At 32.3% G+C, this 27,849-nt stretch overlaps 1 protein-coding gene across 1 annotated transcript in view; it reads right to left on the bottom strand.

The window, feature by feature from the left end:
* LOC119687189 (discoidin domain-containing receptor 2) overlaps window positions 1-27,849 on the bottom strand; it is a 229,676-nt gene that overhangs the window by 115,340 nt on the left and 86,487 nt on the right. The window contains exon 3 of the mRNA XM_038101441.1: window positions 12,559-12,664. Within this exon, the coding sequence (XP_037957369.1) occupies window positions 12,559-12,664 (106 nt within the window). The remainder of the gene's footprint in view (window positions 1-12,558; window positions 12,665-27,849) is intronic.

Raw genomic sequence — 27,849 nt, 5'->3', positions numbered from 1 at the left:
ATAGACGTAAGAACATTATTCTGTATAAAAGTAAATATAATAAATTGATCTTTTATGTTGCTCGAATATATATATCAATATAGTTCTATAAATAGATTTTATTATAAAAATTATTCTATATTAATATATTCAACTGTTAAAGTTTGCGAAGGAACATTAGGTATTCCTCTCTTAGTTTCAATACTCAATAATATAATATATAAATCAGAATAATATTCAGTCCTTTAGAACTTTATAATGTTTTAATTTATTTTGGTTTTATAATGTATTTTAAACATATTATTTATTTTAATAATACATTTTAAATAGTTCAAAAGATATTAATTTTTGGGTTTTATTAATTTTATTTAATATTTATTAAAACTATTTCATATATATTTCTTGCTTTTACAATCTGATGTAATTTCTTATGAAATTATTTTGTTGAGATTTATTTACACTTACATATATCACTGGTAGTGAAAAAATTAATATATGTAAAAATTATAAGAATCTATGTAAATTTAATGTGATTTTTTCGATGTGAACATTTTCCAGAATAAATATTTTTGCTTTATATTTACATTTTGTAGGTAGATTAATTCCAACCCCGGCGTTAATCTGAGGTTGAGGATATCAACCTGAACGTTTACAAGTTGGAATTTAATTATTATTATCTGTTATTATCTATTCCTATCTTATTAGGAATTTTTTATTTTATTAAAAATCAGGAAACTTAAATTTTTATTTTTTGAGTAATTATATATTTATATATTTATATAATTATAAATGATTCGATTTTTCAATGATTTCAGTTATTTAATGTTCTTTTATTTAATTTGTTTGTTTAAAATTTAATTATATATTTATTAGAATTCCTTTTATTGGATGAATTTTAGTTAGATTAAATTATTTAACGCCAAGTTGATTTAAAATCATTAATTATTGATTCTTCTGTTGCTCATATAGGAATTGTTTTGACAGATATTAGAAATTTATGAAATTGAGGAGTTTGTGATATAGATTAATAGAATTAAAGAATTACTAAATTTTAATTCATCATTAACTTTATAATGACGTTTATTAAGTTCTAGAAATATAGCTGTTCTTCCTACTTTAAATTTATAACCAGAAATTAGATTAATATTTAGAATTGTTAATTGATCTAGATATTTAATAATCAGTTTATCATTATTATTATGTATATACATTATATCTGTATTGTTATAGTCAACATTGAAAAAATTCTTTAGAAGTTTATTTATATAGAATAAGAAATATTCGTGAGTTTATAATGTTAATGTTACATTGAGTTTTCTTAAAACCCTTAATTTTAGGAAACTAAAATAATTTATTTTTAATTTGTTTAATGAAAACGTTTATTTTTTGTGGTGTCCAATATTTGAAATGTTATTTTAAATTACGAAAAATGTATTTTTTTTTTGGAATAAGGTTTCGATTATTGATTAGAATGAATATAATTTCATTTTTTTTAGGATTGTTGTTTATTGATTAAAATTATCCTTATATTCTGGAATGAAAATTAATTTTTTTTAAATACAGCAAGAATTGTGATAATATTTTGATTTGATTGAAGATGAGTTTTTATTTCTTTCTTAGTAATTTATTAGAGAAAGGAGTTTAATATATAAATATTAAACTTAACTTTTAGCAGCAAATAATAGATCATATATATGCGTCAATGTTTATAGAGCATAAAAATATAAATAATAGAATTATTAAAAAAAAATCTTAAATTGTCAATATAAAAAATAATAGGAAATTATACAATTTCGCAAATAAAGTAAACAGTATTTGAGATTCATTAGGACGAATGACATCCTCAGAGTCCTGAAATTTTTGACGAAAACTCACAGACTTACCAACGCCGTGTCAAATCTCAGAATGGTTACAGACTCCTCGAGGAGGTATGCAGATTTAAGGTCAATTATTGCGTAGTCTGATGAAGTGATAAACAATAATCCAGTCAAAGCGTAGAGAGGGGTTTTCGAAGAAACTTCGCAGTTAATAGAGGCTAAAAGTGCTAAAGTGTACTGACTTAACTAGCTTCAACACAATAATAATAGTATTTGAGATTGCTTATAACATAAATTATCATACGAGTACATAATGTACTCAACCGATTTGCTTGAATTTTCATACATAAAGAATAAAGGTGTTTATGATGGGTTTTGTTAAACTATTTGAGGTTTATTGAATGTCATATTTTTTAAAACTTTTTGCTGACTTATGGGACCTGAAAAAGATATAAAACATAGCATTCGAAGGAAAAATTTTTGTCTTTTTGTAAATCTTAAACATTTGCCTATTAGCAGAAAGAATATAAAAAATTATTATAATTATTATAAGGACTTATCAGATTTAAAGTTCGCCAAGTTTTTTCGAAATGTTCAATTCGCTAAAATTTCATAAAATTGTAAATAACAAAATATATACAGTTGTGTTTACTTCTAAAGAAATATTGTGAAGTTGAACTTGATAATAGAAATTTTGGTTTCATAGAAAATTATTGTTGGGTATACCAAATTATTAAAGATGATTCAGTCAAATCATTATTTTTCATTGTTTTCCTTTTTCTAATAAATAATCAAACAGAGAATAAATTAAAAACAGAACAACAGGTGTTAACTGGTGTGTTAAATAAAATAATGTTAGCACTTTTATAATATATGATATAATAATATTATATATATATGATATACATAATATAATGTATGTACGTGTCTGGGGGATATCGTATTGCGTCCAATAAATTTTTTCAATATGACCACAGTGTTTGACATGTTTACATATTTCCGTAGGACAAGTAGTGAACCCTTGATTACAGTTTCAAAAAATTAAAATACAATTTACTTTCAAAAATATAACAGCAATTTAGATATATAACAGCATTATTTATAATTTGCAATTCAAATTATATCAATATCTCTCTTGTTTCTTGAGCTGAATTGTTTACAACTTCAAGTTTGCTCCGCTAATATCTCGAATGTTTCACACTCCATGGGAATGAAATCGGTTTTATTGACACTGCGAATTGCAAACAAACTTTCACTAAATTAAAATAGACGCGTAGGACTGTTAGTATATGCAAAACTATTAAAGAAATTAATACTCTCTTAAGTACAGTGTCGGGACTGCTCCAAATTATAACTTTTTCTGACCTGAGAAATATCATCGAAATACTGGCTGCACACACATGATGTGGTATACGTTATTTATAGCGATTTGTTCTATATTAGAACACTACAGCTCCAATTCATGAGGATTTTGTGGACATTTATAAAGTTGAATATTATGTTCATTACGACCTGGACAACCCTTCCCACGATTCAAGTTATATGATGCTTTAACACTTTATCTTTTTCTATTTTTTAAAAATTACTCAAATTAATAAATCACGGTTTGCTTGATCAATACCCGAATACAAACTACGACGAAAGAATTTCCCAAAACGAATAAAGTTGCTTATCATATACATATATATATATGACTTCTGATTTTGTTTATAAAAAACACATTCTTGGCAGCATTTCAGGCAACATTTTTGGCTACATTTAAAATGTTGCACTAGAACTTAGCAACACGCTTTACTAATAATTGTCATCTGGCTCGCTCACTTCACTCAAGTTGAATTTTAGATGCTGATAGCTTATTAAAAATCTCTGAATCACACAAGAATTAAAAAACTTATAATGCAATAATCGTACTAGATAGTGTGGAATATAAACAACCCAGCGAAATCGCAGAATAAGCAGAAGGTTGGATAGATGCTCTGTTTATTAATGTTCATGCGATTAGTATTGTAATATGCATTGCTTGATCATTTAAATACTTATATTCTATGATATAGTGCTAATTTCTAGATTGTATGACCTTGTAAGTAGAATGAGCTAAAACTTCGTGATTTAGTTACCGTTTTTGATTTTTTTGTGTCTGAGCCTTGATGTTTGCACCTATGATCAATAGGTTCAGTCTTTCATCATATTTTCATTCGCATATATTCTTAACTTCTAACTAACCACTAGCCTAACTTTGTAAATAATTCCTAGCTCAGTAAATCTATTATCTATATGGGACCAATCCTTCGTGATTTAGTTACCGTTTTTGATTTTATTTTGCCTTTGAGTCTTGATGTTTGCACCTAGGACCAATAAGTCCAGTATTTAATCATATTTTCATTAGCATATATTCTTCAATGTTTTGCTGTCCCAAGTTTTTCCAAAATTTGAGAGATGGCTTAAATTATTCGCACTTAATAAATGACGAATTTATCTATTTGAGAAACTCTTGTTCATTTTCGCCCACTTTCTTCTATTCAATGAAGTTTCGAGTGAAAAGCGGAATCAATAGATATTTATTTTACGATATGTAAGTAGAACATCTCATTATATCAATTATTACTGTAAATGAACTTTGATGTTGGGTTTCTCTCTAAGTGAGCAAGTCTAGTCAACTGTTTCATAGTCTCAAGTGATTTGTTCAGTTAAAGATATTTAGTAATATTCGAAGACGAAGTCGAATAGATTCTTCATTTTATCATTCCTAGACATAATTTTGTGTCCACTAAAACTTCTTAATCTAGTTTGTGGGGGGTATGGAATTCCTTTTCAAGTTTTCTTCAAGACATTTATATATTGTTTTCACAGATATACCGTTTTCAAGTAGTATATACTAACTACAAATCGCATAAATATTATTTGTACATAAAATTGTTGATTGCAGTTTAGTTTCTTCGGTACTTTTTAATAAGAATACTTTTTTAATGACCAAAATAATACCTTTAGATACTTTTAACATATTTCATTTACACTTTCTAATTATTTTGATACATCTTACGTGGAACTATTGCATAGGTTACACGTGCTATAAGAAAGCACTTTTTCCTAATGTTATGCCCTTAAACATATATATAATAGAATTGAACACAATAATGTGTAATGATTTTAATATAACAGATTTTAGTACATTCCCTTCTGTACCAGGAGGATTAACAATTAAAGCTTTGTGTTAGGTATATAAAGTATGAATCAATAATGCCGAAAAAATATATGTTATGAAATATATTGGATATACAATAATTTGCTTTCGTTCAAACATGAATACGTATTTCATAGTCTTTTTTCATAATATATTATTTTAAAAGATAAATTTTCTATTTAAAAGTTAGACGGATTCGAATAGCAAAGAAAGGACAAAAACAAAAATCTATTTAATTTATTAAAATTTGGCTGACCATACAACGCTGTTTCGAGTATTGCCAAGTACTCTTCATCAGTGGTCTTAGGAAATAATCGAATTTTATTTAATTAGTATATATATATATATATATATACGGACCTATTCTGTGCACTTGACAGATTTGTCAAATTCTGGACACATCGTGACAAAGCTCAAGTTCCTAATGCTTCTCACCACACTATGGTGTAAGTGTTTTGTATATAAAACTGTTCGTAATTGTTCGTAACTATTCGTAAAAAAGAGCATATATTTTAAATTGTCGAAAGCATTTTTCATGCATTCATATCACAATAAAAAATATGCTTGTAAAGAGCGTATATATTAGTTAAGAATATTTGTCATGCATGCAAATAATAAAAAATGCTTAAAAAGAGCATATTTTTATAGTTGTCAACAGCATTTGAGGTATTGACAACTAACAAGGAAAAGAGCTTTTTATTTATGTCACAGAATACCAAAACCTCTACAGTTGTCAATTTTGACGTGTCAATGTTTGACAATTTTATAAAGTGCACAGAATAGGTCCGATAGTTCGTATATAATTTATTTGGACTGCAAATGCCAGGCTTAGAATTAGTGCCTGTCAAATTAGAAGCGATCACTAATCGTGTTTATCTACAAGTAGCTAAGGCTGTACAAACTTTCAGTGCTCAAGTTCCAGGTTATATGTCACTTATTTATTTAATTAGTGATACTAACCAAAGCACCTGTCGTGCTTTTTTTGTTAAATTAAAACGAGCTTATAAACTACAGCCTTATTTGGAAACACAAGTTCAACGAATTAAAAGTTAATTTTTGTACTTGCCTATTTTTGTTTCATAGCTATCCTTTTTGTAGAGACATCTGTTATGTATATTTTTTACTTACTTATGTAAAGCGCAAATTTTCTAATCGCATGTAACCCAAATGTTATCTGGACTAAAAATCATTTTTGAAATCTTACATCTTTTCATTTTAGAAACGTAAGGCTACATCTGATTCAATTATCATGACATGTTTTATACAATACCCTTGTTTTAGTCAGTATTTTGTAAAGAGGTTTTTTTCGAACAGAAGTGAACTACAACAACAAAAATTTTATTTTTTATATTATTTTAATTAATTGAATTTTTGGCTGACCATACAGCTGTTTCGAGTATTGCCAAATACCCATCATCAGTGGTCTTGGAAATAATTCTTGTATTTGATTATTCGTAAATAATTATTTTTTGAGACTGCAAGTACCAGGAATCGAACTCGGGTCCTGCCAAATGTGAAGCTCAGAATCAGCGCACCTTAACCAACTGATCCAAAACCGTACTTGACTTTTTTGTTCGCATATTTTTCTGGAGTTTTGTTACTTTGCTGTGAAAGTTTTATTATTTTACTTGCTGTGTTTATATTAGAACGAAATCATAAACCAGCTGTAGAATAATTGAATTAATTAATTAATTATAATTTTATTTTTAATTGTTAAATTTCAATACTATTCTGTTTGTAGAGCCATTATTTGTTGTATGATTTGTTCTTTCTTATGTATAGAACCTAATCTAGGAACGTAATGCTGAGAAAGTCGTACTAATGTTACTCCACTAGTCGCACGGGCGTCAGTATTTTATTTAATATAACAGCACTTAAAAAGTGCTTAATAATTTTTAATAATTTATTTTTAGTGCTATAGAAATCAAAAAGTTTTGAAAGAAGGTCTAGTTCTGTTCTTAATGGTGAAGTAGGAAGTCTCTGTTAACAATTTTATTCAAAACCTGTTATATTCGTTAATTTCGTTCCTTGAGTAATCTACCTTTCGTGATTCTCTTTCCTTGGTTCTTTTCAGGCTGTGTGCGGTGCAATGAGTGGTTTTGAACCTCGTCGACCAATATTGTTATTCGGTCTTTGAGGTGTGTATTCTATTCAGTCTCATTTGTGCTTTGGTATTTTGGTTTAACACAGAAAAATTTTTTTATGGTATGTATGAAAACATAAGTTTTTGCAAATAAGTCAATAAGGTTTGTAGCTTTGGAAGAAACCACCATGTCAACTCTGAACTCCAAAATACAGTCTGTACTTTGAGACTGCACTTTAAAGTGGTTGCAAAAAAGTCTCTTTAATAATTTGCTTATCATTTTGAATCAAATATAAATTTCCATTTCCGTTGTGAATTTTCTGCATTTGCAGTATTGTCTAGTGAATTACAGTTCTTCCTTTTCTCAATTTTTAATTTTTTATTTTTGTTCTTGATTGCATAGTAATAGATCATTTGCTTGTCTCAGCTAAGCTCTTCTTTTTAATATCCTTTTCCTTTCCTACTGTGCCTTATAATGTTACCTTTCAATTAAAATGCGCTCAGAATCCTGTTTGCTTCCTTATATAATTTTATTTAAAAGCACGCAATAAGTGGGTTGAGTCGGTGGCCAACGCCGAGATCGGGTTGAATGGAATAAGTGAAGTCGGCAAGCAATATTTCTTGACATATTGTTTGACATTATAAAGAAGGCATGATAAATTTTTTTTATTTCCATTACGTGCTCAAAATTGGCGCTTTCGCTTCCCTTACATCTTTTTGTCGATGATATTTTTCTCTCCTCCTCCCATGAGCTGCTCGCTTTCCGTGCTGCACTGCCACGTTTGTTTGCCTTTCCCTTTTTCTTCAGTACTTTTTTATTCCGTTTTATTTCTATTGTGCTTCAGGTGTATCTAATAAAGCTTCATTTTTATGATAAGGCAGTCATATGCTCGGCTAAAAATAAAAATTGACAAAGCCGTAATAGCAAAAGCTTAAGTAGCAGTGGCGGTGGCGACAGAAGCGGCAGTGGCAGCGGCAGCGGCAGTCAAGAAAGCGAGCAAGGAAGCAAAATGGCGCAACGGAAACGGAAGTGATACACACAATGGCGAAAATATCATAAAACGAAAAATTTTTTTTCTCGATTTATGTTGCCGTAATTTTGAAGGACGCCAACGGCATTAACATTTAATGTGCCAGCCCGTTCCAGTGGGCGAAGGGTGTTGTATGTCAATGGCTTTCGTGTGCCTGTTTCAGTTATTCCCTTTGTCACCGTTGCTGCAGCGCCTACTTTAGAATTGGTTTCGGTTTCGGGACAACTGTTATTGGCAACGCATATATGACAATGTATAAAACATGAAAAGTCCATATTCATGCGTGAATTTTGATGGATGCGCCATAATGGCATGTGAGTGTAATGTGTGTGCGTAAGTGTTCGGCATAAATTTTCGACAGTTGAGTTATTTTCACTTTGGAATGCCAAAATTTAGGTAGGTACACACATACATACGCATATATACGTACCCGACCATATGCTGTGTGTAAACTTTTTGCTTGACCTCATTTCTCTTCCCTAAATTTTTTATGAATTCTATTGAGTTGATTTAAGGTATGATACGGATTATGTAGGAGTTCGTACCGTGTCCAATCCGGATTCGGCTCTTTGATATCTTGTTTACTCATATGCATGTGCTGCAAAGTTCTGCCATTTGGGATTTTTCTGTATGCCGAAAAGTTCGAAAGATTTGACAATTCCTAATACTTACGGAGGTCGGGTATATATATTTGTCTGATCACAATTGGTGGCAACGTTTCAACGTGTAAATGCTGTAAATGAAATAAAACTTTTAAAATAAATATTGCCACAAATCGACAAATAAGCAAACGTAGTCTGCTGACGGTGTCACTATAGTTTTCTTCTCGGTTTCAATTGCACTCTGCTGCAGATTACAAAGCCAGAAAGGTATATTTTCACAAAGCTGCATAGAAAATTTTTACTTCTTAATAAAAATTTATTGGGTCATTAAGTTTGAAAATTGTAATCCGTTAAAGGAAACTGACAGGATGACACTTGTACCATATTGCGAATAGTTCCATGGAATGTTAGTAGGAAAAAGATTTGTAAGAGTATGTAAAACAGTAATACGAGTAGTTAAACACCACTAATACCAGTTGAACCAGTATTCAGATTTCTTAGAAAACTTATACAAATAAATTGTAAAATCTGAATTTTATTTAACTTACAGGTGTTTCCTAGGAGCTTGAAATGTTAAAGCTGAAGGCGCTTAACGTTTATTATAAATCACCATTAAGTCGTAACTTGGCACTTTGTAGAATTTGTCTTCTATTATTGTCTCATTGTACTATTGTGTTACTTGGTTTAAATTAATTAAAAAGGATTTTAAATCGGGGATCAAAAAATTTATTGAAATTTGATAGAGCAGATTATTTAAAAGCTATAGTCTTTTTTTATTTCCTTCGTATTGTCTGAGGGAGCAGGATTTTACTTAGATCCTTTTACTTACATTTCGCGTAAAACAAGGCATATTTTGATGGCTTGGAATGGCTTGGAAATTCATCTGCTCAATTCAGTACTAAGGAAGGTTATAACTACGCTTTGTCTTGTGTTAAAGGTCTTGTGTTAAAGGAGTAGTGTTTAATTTTTTAATAAAATGAAGGTGTTTTCATTTCATTTCATTTAGTAATTGCCATTTTATCATTAAATTTTATAAAATTAAACCGACAAAAATATTATCGCATTTAACCACGGTTCTTCCGTGCATCTTCAACCGGTAGAGAATAGTACTCGTATCAGTTCTTCATGTGTGTAGTAATCCTTGTGCTGCGCATAGTGAAATAAACGCAAACGATTTCACAGTCGTGCTTTTGGTGTAGAGATAGTTATTGTGACACCTATCGCGTCTATAGTTTTTTCATACTCAATCGCTTGTGAAAAACTGTGTGAAATATGGTATTTTTTATATGGAACTGCGGTCGAAATAATTCACATATTCGCTGGGTCTAAGAGCGCTGCCTGGCTGCTGAGAGCACATGGTGACTTGCACCCATTTGTCCATTCATGAAATTTTATTCGATTTTTCTCAAAATTTTTATGTAATTTTTTGAATTTTTGTGAATTTCTATATTTTTCAAATAAATGCAGGTCTTAAGAACAAAGTGCGAGTGCCTTTTTATAGATTTGCTGAAAATTCGAAAAGAAAAGTAGAAACGAGAATTTAAAGAACATTCTTCGTTTGCCACTTGACCTGATGTGAATAATCAGAAAAAAAAACGGAATGATTATATTTACAGAATTGTTAGACCTAACAAAACAGAGAGCTGTAGTGCTTCTAATATTCATTTACTAAGCATTCAATACACTGTTTAATAGTTCAGATAAATGTTTCTCAATTTTCTTTGTAATACGCCTAATATAAAACCTTAGGTATAAAAACCTTAGGTTTTGGTGTCTTAGGTAATGTTTGCCCAACGAAACATATATAAGCGACTTACACATTTTTTTTTGTTTCGGTAGGAGTATGTAGCTTAAAGCAACCAGTTGAGTAACATTAAAAACAAAATTAATATTCAATTCAATGCAAACATAAGTGGACATTCTTACTTCATCAACAAAACCCCTAATCGCTTAAATTAGCACGTTAATTTATAAACGAGTCCATTCTTTCTCAGTTGTTCTAAATACGGTTGTTCTAATCAGTTGTTCTAATCAGTTGTTCAAATTAGATCACTTAAAGTGGTCACTTAAGTCGGTATGTCTTATTAACGCATACGTCCTAGCTATGAGATAGGTACTCTGAATGGCAGACTCTGACTTTAAGAAATACTGATTTGCATGATGAACTTTACATGTTTTGGAGATATAAATAGTTACCAAGTTTTTGAGGCTTGTTACTTCTGAAAGCTATTCTGTAGGATTACTTAAATTTTTGTGTTTAAGCTTATAATCCTTACATTATGGAGGAATCGAGAACGAACATATGCTAAGTTATAGTTAGGCCAACAGGTTAGTTAAATTTTCAGTACCGTAAGATGCCACATAGAAGATATTGTAATATTGTTGCATTTGACAGTTATAGTTCAAAATAATATATTAAAACAAAGATTGAATCAAATCTTTTATGACAAGTGTATTTTATTTATGCATATACTGCTGGAACCTTAAAATGGATAACCCTGTAGTTGTTTGGGTTTCGCAATTTATATAACTATTTAAAGCAGTCGATGTGGAACTCAGTGTCATTGCTTACTCAATGAATTTTATGCATCAGATCCAAATCAGGTAGCCAACCTGATTATGAAGTTCATTTGTGTCGTCAACAAATTGTTACTTAACAACCAATAGATGTAATGAAAATGCACTGCGCCAAGACTGGGAATTCAGTTAATATAAATGTCAACTCCGGTGCAATTTCTCATTTAGATTGCCACCACAAATGCAATTGATTTGTACAAAGGCTGCAATTATATTTTCATATTCCGAATCGAAATCAACCAGTTTTTCTTTGAACTCGGCATACACTGGCGCAGAGTAATCACTTTTCAGATAAAATAAAAAAGAAATTAGGAAATGAAATGAAAATCTGTCAAACAAAAATATAATATTTGCATATATAGCAGTCTCTGTGGTATATATATTCGAGTTTATAAATGTAGATATATGCACATATATGTATGTATGTTTGCATATTGATGTTATGAAAATTTTTTGACATTTAGTTTAGCTCGAAAAAATAAACAGCAAAACATTAGAGAGGCAGCAGCGAAAGGAGGAATCCGTATGCTTTCTAAATAATTACAAATGGTTTTTTGTTATATTTTTTAAAATTTTTCCTGCTGTATTAATATTGCGCTGCTTATAGCATAATAAATTATATTTAATGTGTGTGCCTGTACGTTTTTTAAATGACAAAATAACACAGAAGTACGGGGGTACGGGAATACAGGAGTACGGGAGCACAGAAGCCGAAAAACTGAAATCCTGTGAAGTGAAGTGGAGTAGAGTTGAGTGCAGAGTAGTCGTATAGCTTGGCATGGTTAGGCATGGATATGGTAGAGTGGAACGGAATGAAGTGGAATGGTCTGTAGTGTGGAAGAGAACTCAACTGGTGACATTCCCTATAAATGTCAGTATAATGCGCCATAAGTTGCGCCATTATTTTAAATGTTTACTTTTAATTTATGTCATTTAACATGACTTTGCATATCTGTTCCATCGCAAAGTGTACGGATATGTATTCGAATGACATAAAAGCATTTAAACACGCCATAAAATAATTCATAATAAATCCGACTGTCTCATTCTGGTAATGTATATGAATTTGTTCGTTTGTTCTTGTTTTCCTATTTGCGTTTTCACATTCCCACTTTTGTAGGCGTACCATATAGCCATATACCCATATAGCCATATATGGTAGCCATATAGCCATGTACCCATATATGCTTTATATAAAAATACAGGCTTAAGCCACATTTAAATAGTTGTATCTATTATGGAGGGACCATTTTCATACTTGTGTAATCGTTGGCATTTTTCAACTCACCTGGCATGTTGTGGCCCAACATTTCCCATATCATGTGCTGAGCTGGCGGTGATTTGAAAATCAGAAATGTTGCCGGATTCCATGCCGAGCGGATGTTTGCAGGTGCCTGTAAAGGAAGCATAAATTATTTATACATTTTTATTTATTTTTATGCGTAAGTAAATAAATAAAATATTTATATGAAATAAATATTTAAAATATTCTTTATTACATTCTTCATCTTAATCCATTTGAAACATATTTTAGTTGCAATTTCATAAATAAAAACATAGCACAGATTTTATGCACAGATTTTTTAATTATGAACGAAGTAATTTTCCTCTATAGTCTGTCCTTTCCTTCGATTAAAGAAGCTCGATTAAAGATGTAGAAACTTCATGCAAAAGTAGTTACTCATACGCCTGGGGACACGGAAAAATTAAATTTTGCATGTCCCAATCACTAGAGATAAGTGAGTATGTGTATGTGTATGTGTATGTGTGTGAGCGTTTTATTAGTTACACAAACTTTGGAATAAGTTTAGTTAGCAATTAAAAAGTTATTAACTTATTTATGTAAATACAACCAAATACAAGAAAAACTGCCTGCAGCCTTGAGCATAAATTATTCAATTTGATAGTTGATTTGGCTCTAAAGAAAACACAAGACGATTTACAAACTTCACGAGCTCCATCTATTAACCTGCATAGTAACATAATATATGTAAACAGAATATATGTAAAATTGTAAATAGATTAGTGCTGAGCAGATTTCCTGAAACGAGATTTGTATAATTCATATGTAAATTTGTGCGAAAATAGATAGTAAGGAATGGGGACACATTAAATCATAGTTACAATTATTAAATTAGAAAAGAAATTTTTTAAATTTATTGCATATTTTAATAATATTTAATACCAAAATTGATTTATTTTAAGGACTTGCACGAAAATAAATTATATTGAATGAATAAACTACAATAAGTTCTTTTTTGTTGAGGATGGGGTAAAATCATCCTCAACACTGAGCACTTTCCTCAGTGGTACTAAAGTTTCGTTATAAGCTTATAATATCTAGTTAATATTGGTACTAAAACAAGAAAACAAAAATTTCAGCATTATCTGTAGACTACACTGACAAAAAAGAAGTTTACATCCTCTTCCACCTGGCCCCTTGAATATGTCTGTGCTCTGATTAATATTCTGAGATTCTTTCTCTTGAACTCCATTGAATATGTAGCCAGTTTACCATCAGATTCCTTTACAAAATTTTCAATATTTTCCAAATTTCCATTTCTCGAAGATGATCCTACTTTTGTAGAGAGATCTACTTTTGTAGAGAGAGAAGTAATTCTATAAAGCTAACGTCTAAAATTTCTTGTGACAATTCTTTAAGAGCTTTCATTAAATTAGCTATGAGCCACTAAACACAACTACTATGTGACTATAAAAATCAGTAATTTGTTTAAACAAATTTGTGAGAGCTTGCATTGGCATTATGGAGAATTGTCTGTTCTTAGCAGTTACATTTCCTAATTACTTTCAGAAATTTTGAAAAAGAAATAGTCATGTACAATAAAGAACTGACCGTGACTCTTATGATTAATATTATATTATTCTATGCGAACAAATATCTTTTATTGATTAATGATTATACTTTTATCAAAACTAGAACCAATTCTCCACAAAGAAAAACTTATTCCTGACCACCAATTCGACTTCCGGAAAATATATTCGACCAACAACAAGTCCACAGAGTTGTAAATAAAATAACAAGAGATATTGACTCAAAATATAGCAAAAGTTTTTGACCGCGTTTGGTATGGGGGTCTCCTAACCTAATTATCCTAGCTACTTCCAACAAACTTTTATCTCATACTAAAGAAGTATTTACAATATAGATATTTTTATGTAAAATACCTATAAAGACCCAATCTGCCAAATTAAACAAATTAAAGCTGGTTTGCCTCAAGTAAGCTTACTAGGTTCATTGCTCTACTTGCTATGCACGACTGATATCCCGATACCTTCTGATCCTCAAAGTTAGATAGATACAGCACTAATTGCAGCTAATAAGAATTTTAATAAATCCACAGATAACTTGCAAAATTACTTAAATGCAACACTGGAATGGTTCGACAAACGGGGAGTTCGAATATATACAAGCAAAACAATACATGCTATCTACACGAATAAAAAATATGACCTAAAGCGTATAAAAATTAACAATGATGAAGTCTTCACACACACAAAGGCAAATTACCTTAGCATTACTATAGATAGCAGATTAATTTGGAAAGACCATATCAAAGCTAAAAGTAATGAAATTAAGCGTCGCTTTGAACAATTGTACTGGTTACTCTTTTCAAAATCGAAGCTAACAGTGGCAAATAAACTATTAAACGGTATATTAAACGGTAATCGCACCAATTTGGAAATATGGAGCCGAAATATGGGACACTGCATGCAGATCCAACATACAAATACTGCAAAGACTACAATCAAAATTACTTAGGACTATCAGCAACGCTGACTGCTACATCTCAAACTAGGACATTCATCGTGACTTGAAAGTATCCTTCGTCGCCGACGTTATTCGAAAAAATAGTAAAAATCACACAGATAGATCACTTTCCCATACTAACCTAGCAATGAGGCAGCCACATTTAATAGACGATTGAAATGCTTATATTCATCGGAACTATGAATATAATAATCCATAGCTATCTAATATGTTCATAGTACAATCCTAATCTATTAATTGACTCATCTACTTATGCTAAAATATAATTATCTTATACTATTTATACTATCTATACTATCTTATACTATCATACATATAATTTTTAATATTGATTTAAATTATTGTTTTGATTTCCACTATGTAAAAATGTATACTAGATGCCAAATCATAGCATCTAGTAGAATAAATGAAGGGAGGATTAAAAAAAAGGATGATAATATAATATTCAATATATGCTGGTAGAACTCTCAATCTTGCGGCATGTCACAAGTCGTTCTTTCATTTTCAGTTTCGACACAGCATTATCACTGTACTTTGGCGCTGCTACTGGAAAAAAATGGCAAATTTCTTAGCAGAAATGTGGTTCCATATAGCAATATTTGGGCATGCCAATTGTTACAAAATAAAGTAAAGCCTACTTAGGTTAGCATCAATCTGGATAGTGCTACACAATGTTAGACAGCGCAAGGGTCATTTTGTTTCAAGTTTTTTTAATATTGAATTACGTGTGGCAGGTGCGAATTATTAAAAAAATCGACAAGTATTTTTAATTTTGGAAAAAAATAAACGTTGATGTTCTGAAAAGGTGTGGATAGAATGTATTCACCTTTTACAGAATCAATGATCTGGTGATTAGTGACACTAAATGATGATCAATAAATTCAACTTCATGCTATCAAGCCCTCTGGATAAGGAGACTGCGACATAACTAAAGATCAATTCGATTTCTTTTGTCAAGGTGAGAAAAAGTGCTACTACGCAACTCAAAGTAGCTCTTAAAAGCATTATTTTTTTTGTTTAGACATATATAGATGATTTAGTACCATAATCTAAATGGAAAACTATATTGTGTTTAATATATTCAAGAAAAGTCAATTAAGCAGTTTAAATGCTTGGTATTAGAGATTACTTTTATTAGTTTTTAATGAATAAAATTTAAACAAACAATCGTTTTTATTTTTTATTATTCAATAAAAAATGTTTTGTATTTTTAATTTTGTAAAACAATTCCATATGAATTCCATAAAAGTAACTATATTAGATGGATGGAAATACAATGACCACAGGTATATAAAAACTTTCATTGAAAAGATTATTAGCAAATAATACATACATTACATTCAAGCCTCCAGGCTAGCATTTTTGAAAACACTGACACATTATTCAAAGCTTCCAATGGCACTATGTCTAAGAGCTAACTAAAATTAAACTAGAAGGAATAAGACCTTTCCGCTGCGTATTCGCAATCAAGTGGTCTAGTTTTGTGTGGATGAGAATTGAAAAAAAATGGATATGAAGAAAAAAGGTACAGTCCAAGGTATTGACGTTTCCAAATTAAACCAATTTCATTTGGGAAACGCGTTCACCTAGTTATATGTGTCAATGTAGAAAGCGTGAAGGCGATATCACACCATATTTTAGTTCACTTGCTTATGAGGGGAAAGAAGTGGAGAGCAACAAAACTTGTTGTGTTTTAAAATAGGCTTCTATGAAGTTATTATGCCACTACTTTTGTTTACCTAAATCAAGTATCCAATTAATCACTTCAAAAGACTTCAAGTTAAGAATTTCATAAGTAGATGTGTTTGGTATGGTGTCAGGCTGGCCATATGAAGTCTATTATTTATTTTATGATGACTACTGTGTAACTAAAAAGCAGTTCAAATTATTAAGAAACACCCGTTCGCCAGGATCTGCCCTTTTAAATACATATCTTGGATTTTCGATGTGAGTGAGGGATGCACCATCACACAAAATAACACGACACCCAACAACAACGTTCCACATATAATTTCGGTTAATTACTGCAAATCCGTTGGACTTATCGGAGTGTTACTGTTCTCTAGAAGGCACTTTTCGGATAGTAGCATATGCTTCATTTGTCGACAGGCTTAGAGCTCTTCCATTCCGATTTTAAATCGCTCAGATATTGAGATTTGTATGGTTGGCTTTACTAATAGGTCTAAGTGCTTAAAACCACTTTAGCAGTGAATAGGTCTGCCATAAAAACTTTCACCGAAACATATAATATTGCTAGTTTTCTTTTTTTTATTGTTCATAAGAAAACGAATCTTCCACAACTGGTGTTTAATTATTTATTGTTTTGTTTGTTTTGTTATTGTTGTTTTTCATGCCGGTTGATTAAAACGCGGAGAATACAAGAATATACACGCGAATCAATTAACCGCAACTAAATTAAACTGTTGAAGGTATTTCCTGAGTTTCAATCCACACCTTTTTCAAAATTACTGGATTGCTTCCAATATTACCGGTTGTGCGGCTATGCGACGGTGCGATTATACAATTGTGCATTGAACGGCTTTACAGCAGTCTAATCGCGTTTAAATAAATTGAAATATTATTTTGGTATATGAAAGTTGCCGGACCGTTGGCCAGTACACATACCTTGTTACCAACCATTAAAAATTATGAAGAAACAACTCATCCACAACCAATTACAACAATTTTAACAAAACGTTAAACGCAACGCTATCATTTCGTTGCCAACATCCTAGACTCATTAATAAACATGAGCCAAATGATAGGTCTTGTGGAATCGCAAATGTGTGACGGGACACCAAAAGGCGAACACTCAATGGCACATGCATACCCATGGAGTGTAGACCAGTGCGTGTGATTGTGGGGGAACTGTATAGAACAGTTAAATGTAAAACGACAGCGCAGTAATCGCAATTCCACAACTCGTTGGCTTGTCCATTATTCCGTCCGTCTGTCTATTTGTAAGTGTGTCGGCAGTTATGCTCGTCCGATTTTTACTCTGAAGCAGTCCGTTTGTTTATTCATTCGTAAATGCTTTAACGCTTCATACAAATTGATCATGTGCATTGTTTTAGGGAAACGTGTTGTTAACGAGCCTGCGAAAATATGAACAGATCTCTAGGATTTCAAAAAGTAATGCGGAAATGTATTAAGTTTAAATATTTTAATGCATTTTGCAAATGTTGCCGTATGTTATGCAAATTTAACAAAGAATTTATTAAGAATATTTATAGGATGTGGATTTGCTGTTACATCAAATGGATGGCTTAATTTGACTTTAGATGTTCTTGTTGGATTTTTAATTAAAGCTTGCAATATAAGTTAACTAAATAACTGAAGATTGTTATAAAATATACTAATCAAAATATTGAAAATAAAATACATGTATTCAAATTCCACAGACAGCTAGTCAATAATATTTTCGGTATCTCTTATCCTTCTAAAATTTATAGAAAAAAAGCTATTCGTTTAATAAGTAGTTATAAACAATTTTAAATGGAAGTAGCAAAGATTGGTAACGTATTCGAAGATTGTCTTTGTTACACAAGTTCCTACCAAATTACTGCTACTTCCATATTTGGATCATAGTCAGCCAAATTGATTTAGCTCATCTTCAGACTTTTAAAATATTTACAACTTTTGTCAACCGATATCTTAAACGCAAATTAAAGATACCGAACCCAGACGAGATAATGACGAGAAAATGGAAATAAATCGGACACATATTAAGAACAACTACTAATGACATAATAAGGCAACCCATCGCGTGGAACCCTTTGGAACCCCGCAGAAGGGAGCAATCGAAGCAAACATTGAGATGGCTGACATAAAATTGAAAGAATGGTTTTGGGTAGAGACAAAATCAGGAATTCGGTTGCTGCTCTTTGCTTCACTATAGATTTAGAACAACTGAATATATATTATCTTCTTGACTTTGACTTTTTTTAAGTAAGTTAATTTTTCGTATAAATTTTTCAGTATAAATTTCTGGTGGCAAGTTCACAAAAGATTAAGACGAGAATCAACCGGCATGAAAAACAACAATACCAAATAATTGTCATTTCCAAACAAAAAAGTATGGGGACTTATTTTGGGCAGGGGTCCGCCGCAATAAATTTATTTCTTATATTCCTGCCTTAACCCAATCTTCCATACACTTTTCGTAGGCCCGTGAAGGTATGGCTTTTAGTTCCTTCGGCGAATTCTCTTTTACCGATTCAATCGACTCAAAACGCTTACCATGAAGGGGCAATTTGAGTTTTGGGAACAGGAAAAAGTCACACGGTTCCAGATCTGCTCAAAAAACTTTTTGAGCAAAAGGTGTATCGTTTATATGTTAACTTATTTGCCTTCATTTAGACAATTTCTGCAAAGTCTCTGCCTAAACAACTGATCTTGTGGCGATATACCCATCAAACATGACCAGTAATAATGAAGAAAGTTGAAATTTTGCTTCATTTAAGAGAATATTAATTATTTTGTAGTTAGTTTTATGCATTTTGTCTGCTATGTATTTGGTTATTACAGTTGTTTATAAGGGTCATTATATCCCTGATTTAACTACATAAAATCATACGATGAAGTCACATTCTTAAGAATATTTTGTATTAAATACGTTTCACTTCTATTTTACATATATACTCCACATTGAATCTCTGGACTAGCTCAATTCCCAGTCAACCGCATTGTTGTTTGGATTGTTTCTGCAATACAGGTCAAAAAAGTAGTGTCCCATTTGGCCAGCAATTATCTATAATTTTCAGGAGAGCTGAAACCCAGATTGATTGAATGTGGAACTAAGAACCATTAAGAACTGTTGATCTCTAAATCAACAGTAATTTTTATTCCCAAATTGCGCTACACGTCACCCTTCACAGAAAAGCAGAAAACTCTTTTATTTTTCGCGATAGGTCCCAACAATTCCATTATGTTCTTTATCTGTAATACATTCTTCTGTTTCAAAAACGGCAGATTTGTTCATTATTGATAAATATTCACAATCTTAATCAAGAAAAATCAAGAAAAAGACCCAGTGATGTTCTGATGTCCAATCAACTTAGTGAGCTGAATTATATGGAGTCTCTCCGTGTTTGTGTTTTTTTTTAAATAAACAGATTTTAGTGCGGCACACCATAAATGATAAAAATATGGATGGCTAACTAATTAGCTTTTCGCATCTACTTGCGTTAGAGTGTCAATTGTGCTCATCTGCAGCACTATCTAGCATATCTAAAACTGATATTGAATGAGTACCTGTTGCAATATTCTATATATAGAACCCACAGCTTCCGAAACCTGGGTGAGAAGATTATTGCTTTCAGTTATGTCACATAACCATTTCTTAAAATCCTCAAATACTCGCTTCACAAAGATAATTTTTTAACTAGTACCTATACTAGTTATAGATACTAACGGACCTATTCTGTGCACTTTATAAAATTGTTAAACATTGACTGCTGTAAAGGTTTTGGTATTCTGTGACATAAATAAAAAACTCTTTTCCTTGTTAGTTGTCAATACCTCAAATGCTGTTGACAACTATAAAAATATGCTCTTTTTAAGCATTTTTTATTATTTGCATGCATGACAAATATTCTTAACTAAAATATACGCTCCTTACTCAAGAAGAGGTGGTGGCACAGCCATCGTGATTAAATATGGCATTAAACATCATGCTACAATTTGCAACCAACAATCGCTCGAAACAACATCTGTACTGGTTGAAAGCCAACTTGGTAATATAAATTTTGTGTCAGCATACAGGCCACCGAGTTTGCAAATTCTCCCTAATGAACTTGAGGTTATCCTCAACAACGAGACACCTACTTTCTTAGCGGGCGATTTAAATGCATATCATAGCAGCTGGGGTGACAGAACTTCAAACAGAGCTGGCAGGGATATTGATGGGCTCGCCACTGAACACTTATGGCAGATTCATGCGCCAGGTGAACCGACACATTATGGCAGAATCACAGTCCACGTCATTGACTTCGGAATTTCAAATAACTTAGAATCGAATGTGCACGTAGAGGTCCTTGATGAACTGGACTCGGATCACAAACCAGTTCTTTTTATTCTTGAAAATTGTCCAGCAATCAACATGAATCTCACGTACATAACCACTAACTGGGACTCATTTAAGAATCAGGTTGATATTTCAAATATAAATAATTGGCCAGTAACTTCTGAGGATCTTGATGACTGTATCCAAAAACTCACTCTCAAGATTAAGGAGGCATTGGATAATAGCTCCACCACCAGGATCAGAAAACCAAGTAACTACTTTTATCTGCCGCATTACATCAAACAAATCATTAGACAAAGGAATGCGATTCGAAAATTTGCTCAAATAACTGGAGATCCTTTGAGAAGAAGAGAAGCCAATCGTCTCTCTAATGTAATCAGGAAAAAAATTGGCAAATACATATAATAATGATAAATGGTGCGAATTTCTTTCAGGAATTGATACAGGTAATAAAACCTTCTGGGCTTTGAACAAGTATTTTAGGCTTAAACGTAAACCGGTAGTGCCGCCTATTTATGTAGCTACCGGCATGGCTTTCTCAGACATAGCCAAAGCTGAGGCCTTTGCAGATTCTTTGGAGCTGCAATTTCAGCCCAATACTGATAGTGACTATAATTCTCTGGTAGAAGAAAATATTGCCGAAGAGGCTGCTAATCTTAGGAACCTGATGTCAGATGAAAGCATCTCACAGTGTTCCAGAGATGAGATTAAATGTATTATTTTGAGTCTAAAGACCAGATCGGCACCCGGATATGATAATATCAGTAACAAATGCCTACGTAATCTTCCAGAAGATGCAATCCAATGCATTGTTAACATCATCAATTGCATGCTTAGGCTTGGCGAATTTCCAAAGGCCTGGAAGTTGGCCTCAGTCGTAGTGTTTCCTAAACCGGACAAGAATCCTTCATTTCCGCAGAACTGGCGTCCTATCAGTCTGCTCCCAACTATTGGGAAATTGGCAGAACGAGTAATCCTGACTAGGCTTAAAACAGCGGTAAATGCCCTAAATATACTTCCTGACGAACAATTCGGGTTTAGGGATAATCTCTCCACGGAACTACAACTAGCCAGAACTGCGCAGCTGATACAAACCGCTCTAAGTAAACGGGAGTCAACCGGGATGATTATATTTGACATAGCCAAAGCTTTTGACAAGGTCTGGCATGATGGTCTAATAGTCAAATTAGCCCGTTTTGGGATCCCTAGTGGTTTGACTAAAATAATTGGTAGCTTCCTGCAAGAAAGGTCCTTCCGTACTAAAATTAATAGCACTCTTTCGTCCGCCCGATCAATTGTAGCAGGTGTACCTCAAGGGTCGCCTTTGTCTCCCACATTGTTTAATGTATACACGGCAGACATCCCCACCTTAAGTCCCACATCAATGGCGCTTTACGCAGACGACACATGCTTGATCTACTCGGATCGGGATGCCTTAAATGTAAGCAACACGTTACAGGGAAATATAGACCTTATGGTGGAATACTTCCAAAAATGGAAGATTAAAATTAATAATGACAAAACTAAGGCTATATTTATAACTCGAAAAAGAAGACAGCATCCTCCAAGAGTGAGCGTTTGCGACACGGAGATACGGTGGGAGGATAACATAAAATATCTGGGGGTCACTTTTGACAAACGGTTCAATTGGTTTAAACATTTGAAATACCAACGGAATAGCTGCTCTAAGATTCTACATTTATTAAAGCCGCTATTTAATAATTATCACTTCAACTTTAAAAACAGAAAGTTACTTTACACGCAAGTAATTAGACCTGCACTTCTGTACGGATGTGTTACATATAGCAAAGCCTCAAATACCACCTTAAAGCAATTACAGATAGCTCAAAACCTGGTCTTAAGAAAACTGTTTAAGATTCCATGGTACATTAGATCTACGGACATACATAGAGATCTTAGGATTGACTCAGTGAAAAAATATATCAGAGACAGAGCTTTAAATATTTCACTAGTTTGATACGGACTTACCCCGCTAACCATCCTCAAGTCCCTTTCTGTACTCTCAGGAAGATATGCTGATTTAAGGTCCGTCATCAACTAAAAGACAAATAAATGATATGATTTTTTAGCCTAGTTAAAGCCTAGTGTGGGGTAGTCATTAACCCCCCAGTCATTATAGAGTAAAAGTGCGTAATAGCACTAACTCAAGAAGAAGAAGAAGAAGAAGACGCTCCTTACAAGCATTTTTTTTAATTGTGATATGAATGCATGAAAAATGCTTTCGACAATTTAAAATATATGCTCTTTACAAGCATTTTTTACGAACAGTTACAAACAATTACGAACAGTTTTTTATACAAAACACTTACACCATAGTGTGGTGAGAAGCATTAGGAATTTGAGCTTTGAAATTTGTCACGATGTGTCCAGAATACCAAAAAGCTTTCTGCTTTATAAAAATCAAAAATTTTATTAAAGAATTTGACAAATTTGTCAAGTGCACAGAATAGGTTCGTAAATGGTTTAGTTGAGTTGAAGACATTTGAAGTCTGCACTATCTTTGTGCAGAAGTGACGGGAATCTGTTAATTGCCTTGGTATTTATATGGTGTTTAAGACACTTTCCCTATTACTTACTTACTTAGTTGGCCATTACAGACGTGAGTGGTCGTTGGCTGCGTCCTCTCCATATTTACTACAATTTAATTTCAAAACAAAATTTTTTCTACTGCAATACAGCTTAGGTGCTGTATTTGCTTTATTGATGATTTTTATATCTAATTATCCAACACAGGGCTGTCCAGACCATATACGATCGCAGGCCAATATATATCATTGTACAGGTTGGAGGGCCACAGAAACGTTCATAGTTGTTTTCGATAAAAATAAAAATACGGTTATAATGTTATATTTAGTTTTATTAATTTATTAATATAACTTTTTTATTTGGTATACTATAAAAATAAAATTATGTGGTTTTACATACAGTATACCGCGGGCCCTACTTTGGACAGTCCTGATTTAAAATATCTATTAAACTGTATGCACATTCGGCTACTAAATGCCACACTTTTCTTAATTATCAACTAGATTTAAAGGATAATAAGATAATTCTTTAATATTAAATATTTTTAAAACCGTTTTTGATTAACTAAACAAATTCAATTCAATATCGATTCCTAAGCTGCAAATTCAAATTAATTGAAAAATTGTTTGTTAATTGAAGCATTTCAATTTCAATCATTTTGAACGCCATCAAAATTTTATTTTATTTCATTTTCATTTCAGCGATTATGATTTTAATTTTTTCCCTATCAATTTGATTGCTCTTTTGAGGTGGTGTGTAACCAGGCGTACTCAATTAAATAAATTTTATGAAATATTTTTATTGTGCACTTACAACACCAATTGCTTTTTAGTGTTAAATGCAAAAAAGGCATGCAGAAATTTTTTATATGAGTTTTTTGGAGTTTTTATTTCAAATCTATACGCTGCTACATGAGGGAAGCTGACTGAGACTGAGTGGTACCGAGCAACCCATCACCCATTTACTCAGTGGACAGACTAATAAAGCAATAACCTTTAGGAAATAACTTTGATTTTATTCAACAACATTGCCCTTTCGAAGAGTGACACATTCTTGAATTGTTTCCTTTATATTTCTATGTCTTTTTTGTTAAATGATTTATCTTTCGATTTTTCAAAATAGTTAATTCAGGTCTGCAAACAACAAGTGATCCTTAAGAGCTAGATCCGGTAAATACGCTGGAATGAAAACCAATTCTCACGTTTCTGCCATTGTTGTGTTTCTTCTACATTTGAGACCGGTTTTTTAAAGAGTTCATCTTTTAAAAGGGTCAAGCTGCCTATGTTATTATTTTACGTAGCATTCATCGCCTTCAGGCCTAATACTGCGGTACTCAAAAGCACAACGTCTTAATACCAAGCGTCAAGCAACGCACCATTGCATAATAATTTATTATTCCGCCGGTACCAATGAAAAAATTTGTGTAAGTCATATCTTCCATCTTGGTAAAATGCGAGGCCCATCTTAAACCTCTGCTACAATTTGGGCTGTAGCACTTGGTGGTAAATACGCAACTCCACGCCAAATGTAAACCAAAACTGAACATTTTTCCCGCGTAGGTTTGGGTATTAACAACAGCCACTACGAATCCGACCTCATATAGTCAGAACAATAAAAACTGCGTGCAATCTGACCCTCGTAGTACCAGATATCCTCTGGTTAGGAGTCGCAAGTACAGACCTCTACTTGCTACCATGTGCACTTCATTACACAAGTGCCAGACTGGCACTTTTAGTCTCCTCTTACGACTGGCAACCCTAACCGCGGAAGAACTCTGTCCCCACATTCCGCAGGGATTTTAAAAGGATCAATAACATTATATAGCATCCGCTACTTTTTGCCCTCCATTCAAAAGATAATCAATTTATATAATTTTTTTTTCACGTTTTCAACTCAGCAGAATTAAGTATATTAATGACCCTATAATTCATCACTTGTTGCAGATCAACATAAAAATCTTTTACACTCAGCGAAAGTTTTGGTGGTAGGGGTAGTGCACTACAACCTAAAAGATCAATTGTGCCTCTTAGTTGGATTAGATTGATTCTCCAAGTCCGATTTTTTAATGAAAGACAGTATAAAGCCTATCTTCATAGTCTTGAATCTTTATTATCCAAGAAATAACTCCTAGGCGTGTAAATAGCACTCCCTAAGCACGTGATATGCTTGTCCTCTCTCTGCTTTACAATATCTACAGTCTAACTGACTTCGTTAGGCAATTATTTAGTCTACAGAGACCAGTCAATAATCTCTTACTAATTGTTAGGTTATTCTTTGATTCTTCTATGCAATCTTTAAAGTGTGCTAGGTTGTAGGTCTCTAAAAATATTTTAGATTGTGATAGTCTTGGTAGCCTTTCCCATTAGAGTTCGCTTTCTTTTTCCTCTGCGTTGTTGCGCTTCTTTTTGCAAGCAACATATCCCGAAATCCATATTAAGTGCATCTGTTTGTTCCAGCTGCGTATGTTCAACTTGTCAATGCACTTCCATACCATTTTGGATGTTACCTGGTAGGATATGAGTATCATTGTAGTTACCGGTCTATCAGTCAGCAATCTTACGGTTCTGGTAGTTACGTTCAAGGTTGAAACTGGCGCATCTATTTACCGTGTATATTTTCCCTTGAAAAATAGTTACATTTCTTCTCAGTGTTAAGGTATGTTTGCATTATCATAATTAACTTGACAAACGTGAACAAATAGGACCCATTTTCTAAACAAAATATCTACAATAATGTAAAGATTAGGGTCAATAGTTTTGTGTCTTATTATAGTTTAAGATAATAAACTAAATTTTAAATAATAAAATCTCTATACTTTTAAAATCAAATCCTAAAATAAAAAACACTCGTAAAAACGTAACAAGCAATCATTGATTACCTAAATTCAGACGGACTTACGCAAAGGATATTTCAATGAATAGTTAAGACAGTTAGAGATCAGAGGTCACCTCGGCGCTTAAGATGACGTATTGATTCTGATGATGTCAGAACACTAACTTCACTATATGTGAGATGATCACTTTATTAGATCACTAAGAAACTCTTCTGAAAGTATATGAGATGTCCAATATAAGTTTCAGTGACTTTTCACCAAAAAATCACCGATTTGTTTCTTGCAAGATGTGAAAGCTTTGAAAAAGCTGATTTTCCCTTGTGACGATTAATCTATGGCAGAATTATATTAGGTAAATTTTTTGTACGCACTTGCGAGTACACTGACTATAGAACCTTAGGCCTATAACATCCAAAATCATGTGTATTCTTCATTGGCTTACGGAGCATGAAAATATCATAACGCTCTTCTTGGTCATGAACAATTAGGCCAATGGTCATGTTATAGAAAGAGTCACATCACAATTGTCAATTTCCTAATATTTCGTACATTTGGTTGTGCTTAAATTTGAAAGTAAATATAGACATGCTTACCTACAATTTGCCACCAAAAATGAACAGCAACAAAAAACTAGTAAAAACTTTAACAATATATATTCATTATTTTAGCATCTCATTAAGTAGAGAGAGATGTGCACTTGTAGACAAACTAAAAAATGTGGGGCAACCGTTGGTCAAGGCTTAACTATCCACCGAGCACCCTCAATTGGCTGACCTCATTGATTACTGAATATGGAAACTTCAAGTATCATTTCTAAAAGATAACACTTGCAGACTAACATATGTCTAGAAGCAAAGGGGATAGTGGTACGTATATTGTGCCAATATTCGGTACTGGCAAGCACAAGGATGACAGGAGGATGGGGCACCATTGGGTTGTCTACGTTTTTGTAAACGTATAAATTTATCTACTTGGTGAATGAAGTGCGAAGTCTTATATGAAGAATCGTTTACAGATACTTGATAAACTTACATGAAGATTTGTCTATGGCCACTACACAGTTGCATTCGGTTGCGATAAACAAATGGAGACAAATAAATAAAATGAAAATTAATTAACACATTTTAATAACAAAAACAATAAGTTTTGAGTGAGTGATTAAATGGAAATCGCACTACGCCAAACATGTATTTTCATAATATATATGTATCTTCTACATTAAAACCTCTCTACAGCGAACCTCCCTATAACGAATTCCTTTCTATAACGGAGTTTTGTTGAAGACAGCGATTTTCATATATTTGAACCTCTCCGTAGCGAACCTCTTTATAACGAACCTCCCTATAACGAAACTTTTCGCAGGCACCAACGACTTCGTTATGGA

Source organism: Teleopsis dalmanni, chromosome X (genome assembly GCF_002237135.1).
Source record: "Teleopsis dalmanni isolate 2A chromosome X, ASM223713v2, whole genome shotgun sequence".
NCBI lineage: Eukaryota > Metazoa > Arthropoda > Insecta > Diptera > Diopsidae > Teleopsis > Teleopsis dalmanni.
Note: the sequence above shows the minus strand (reverse complement) of the source record. Positions and strands in the feature narration are given on the sequence as shown.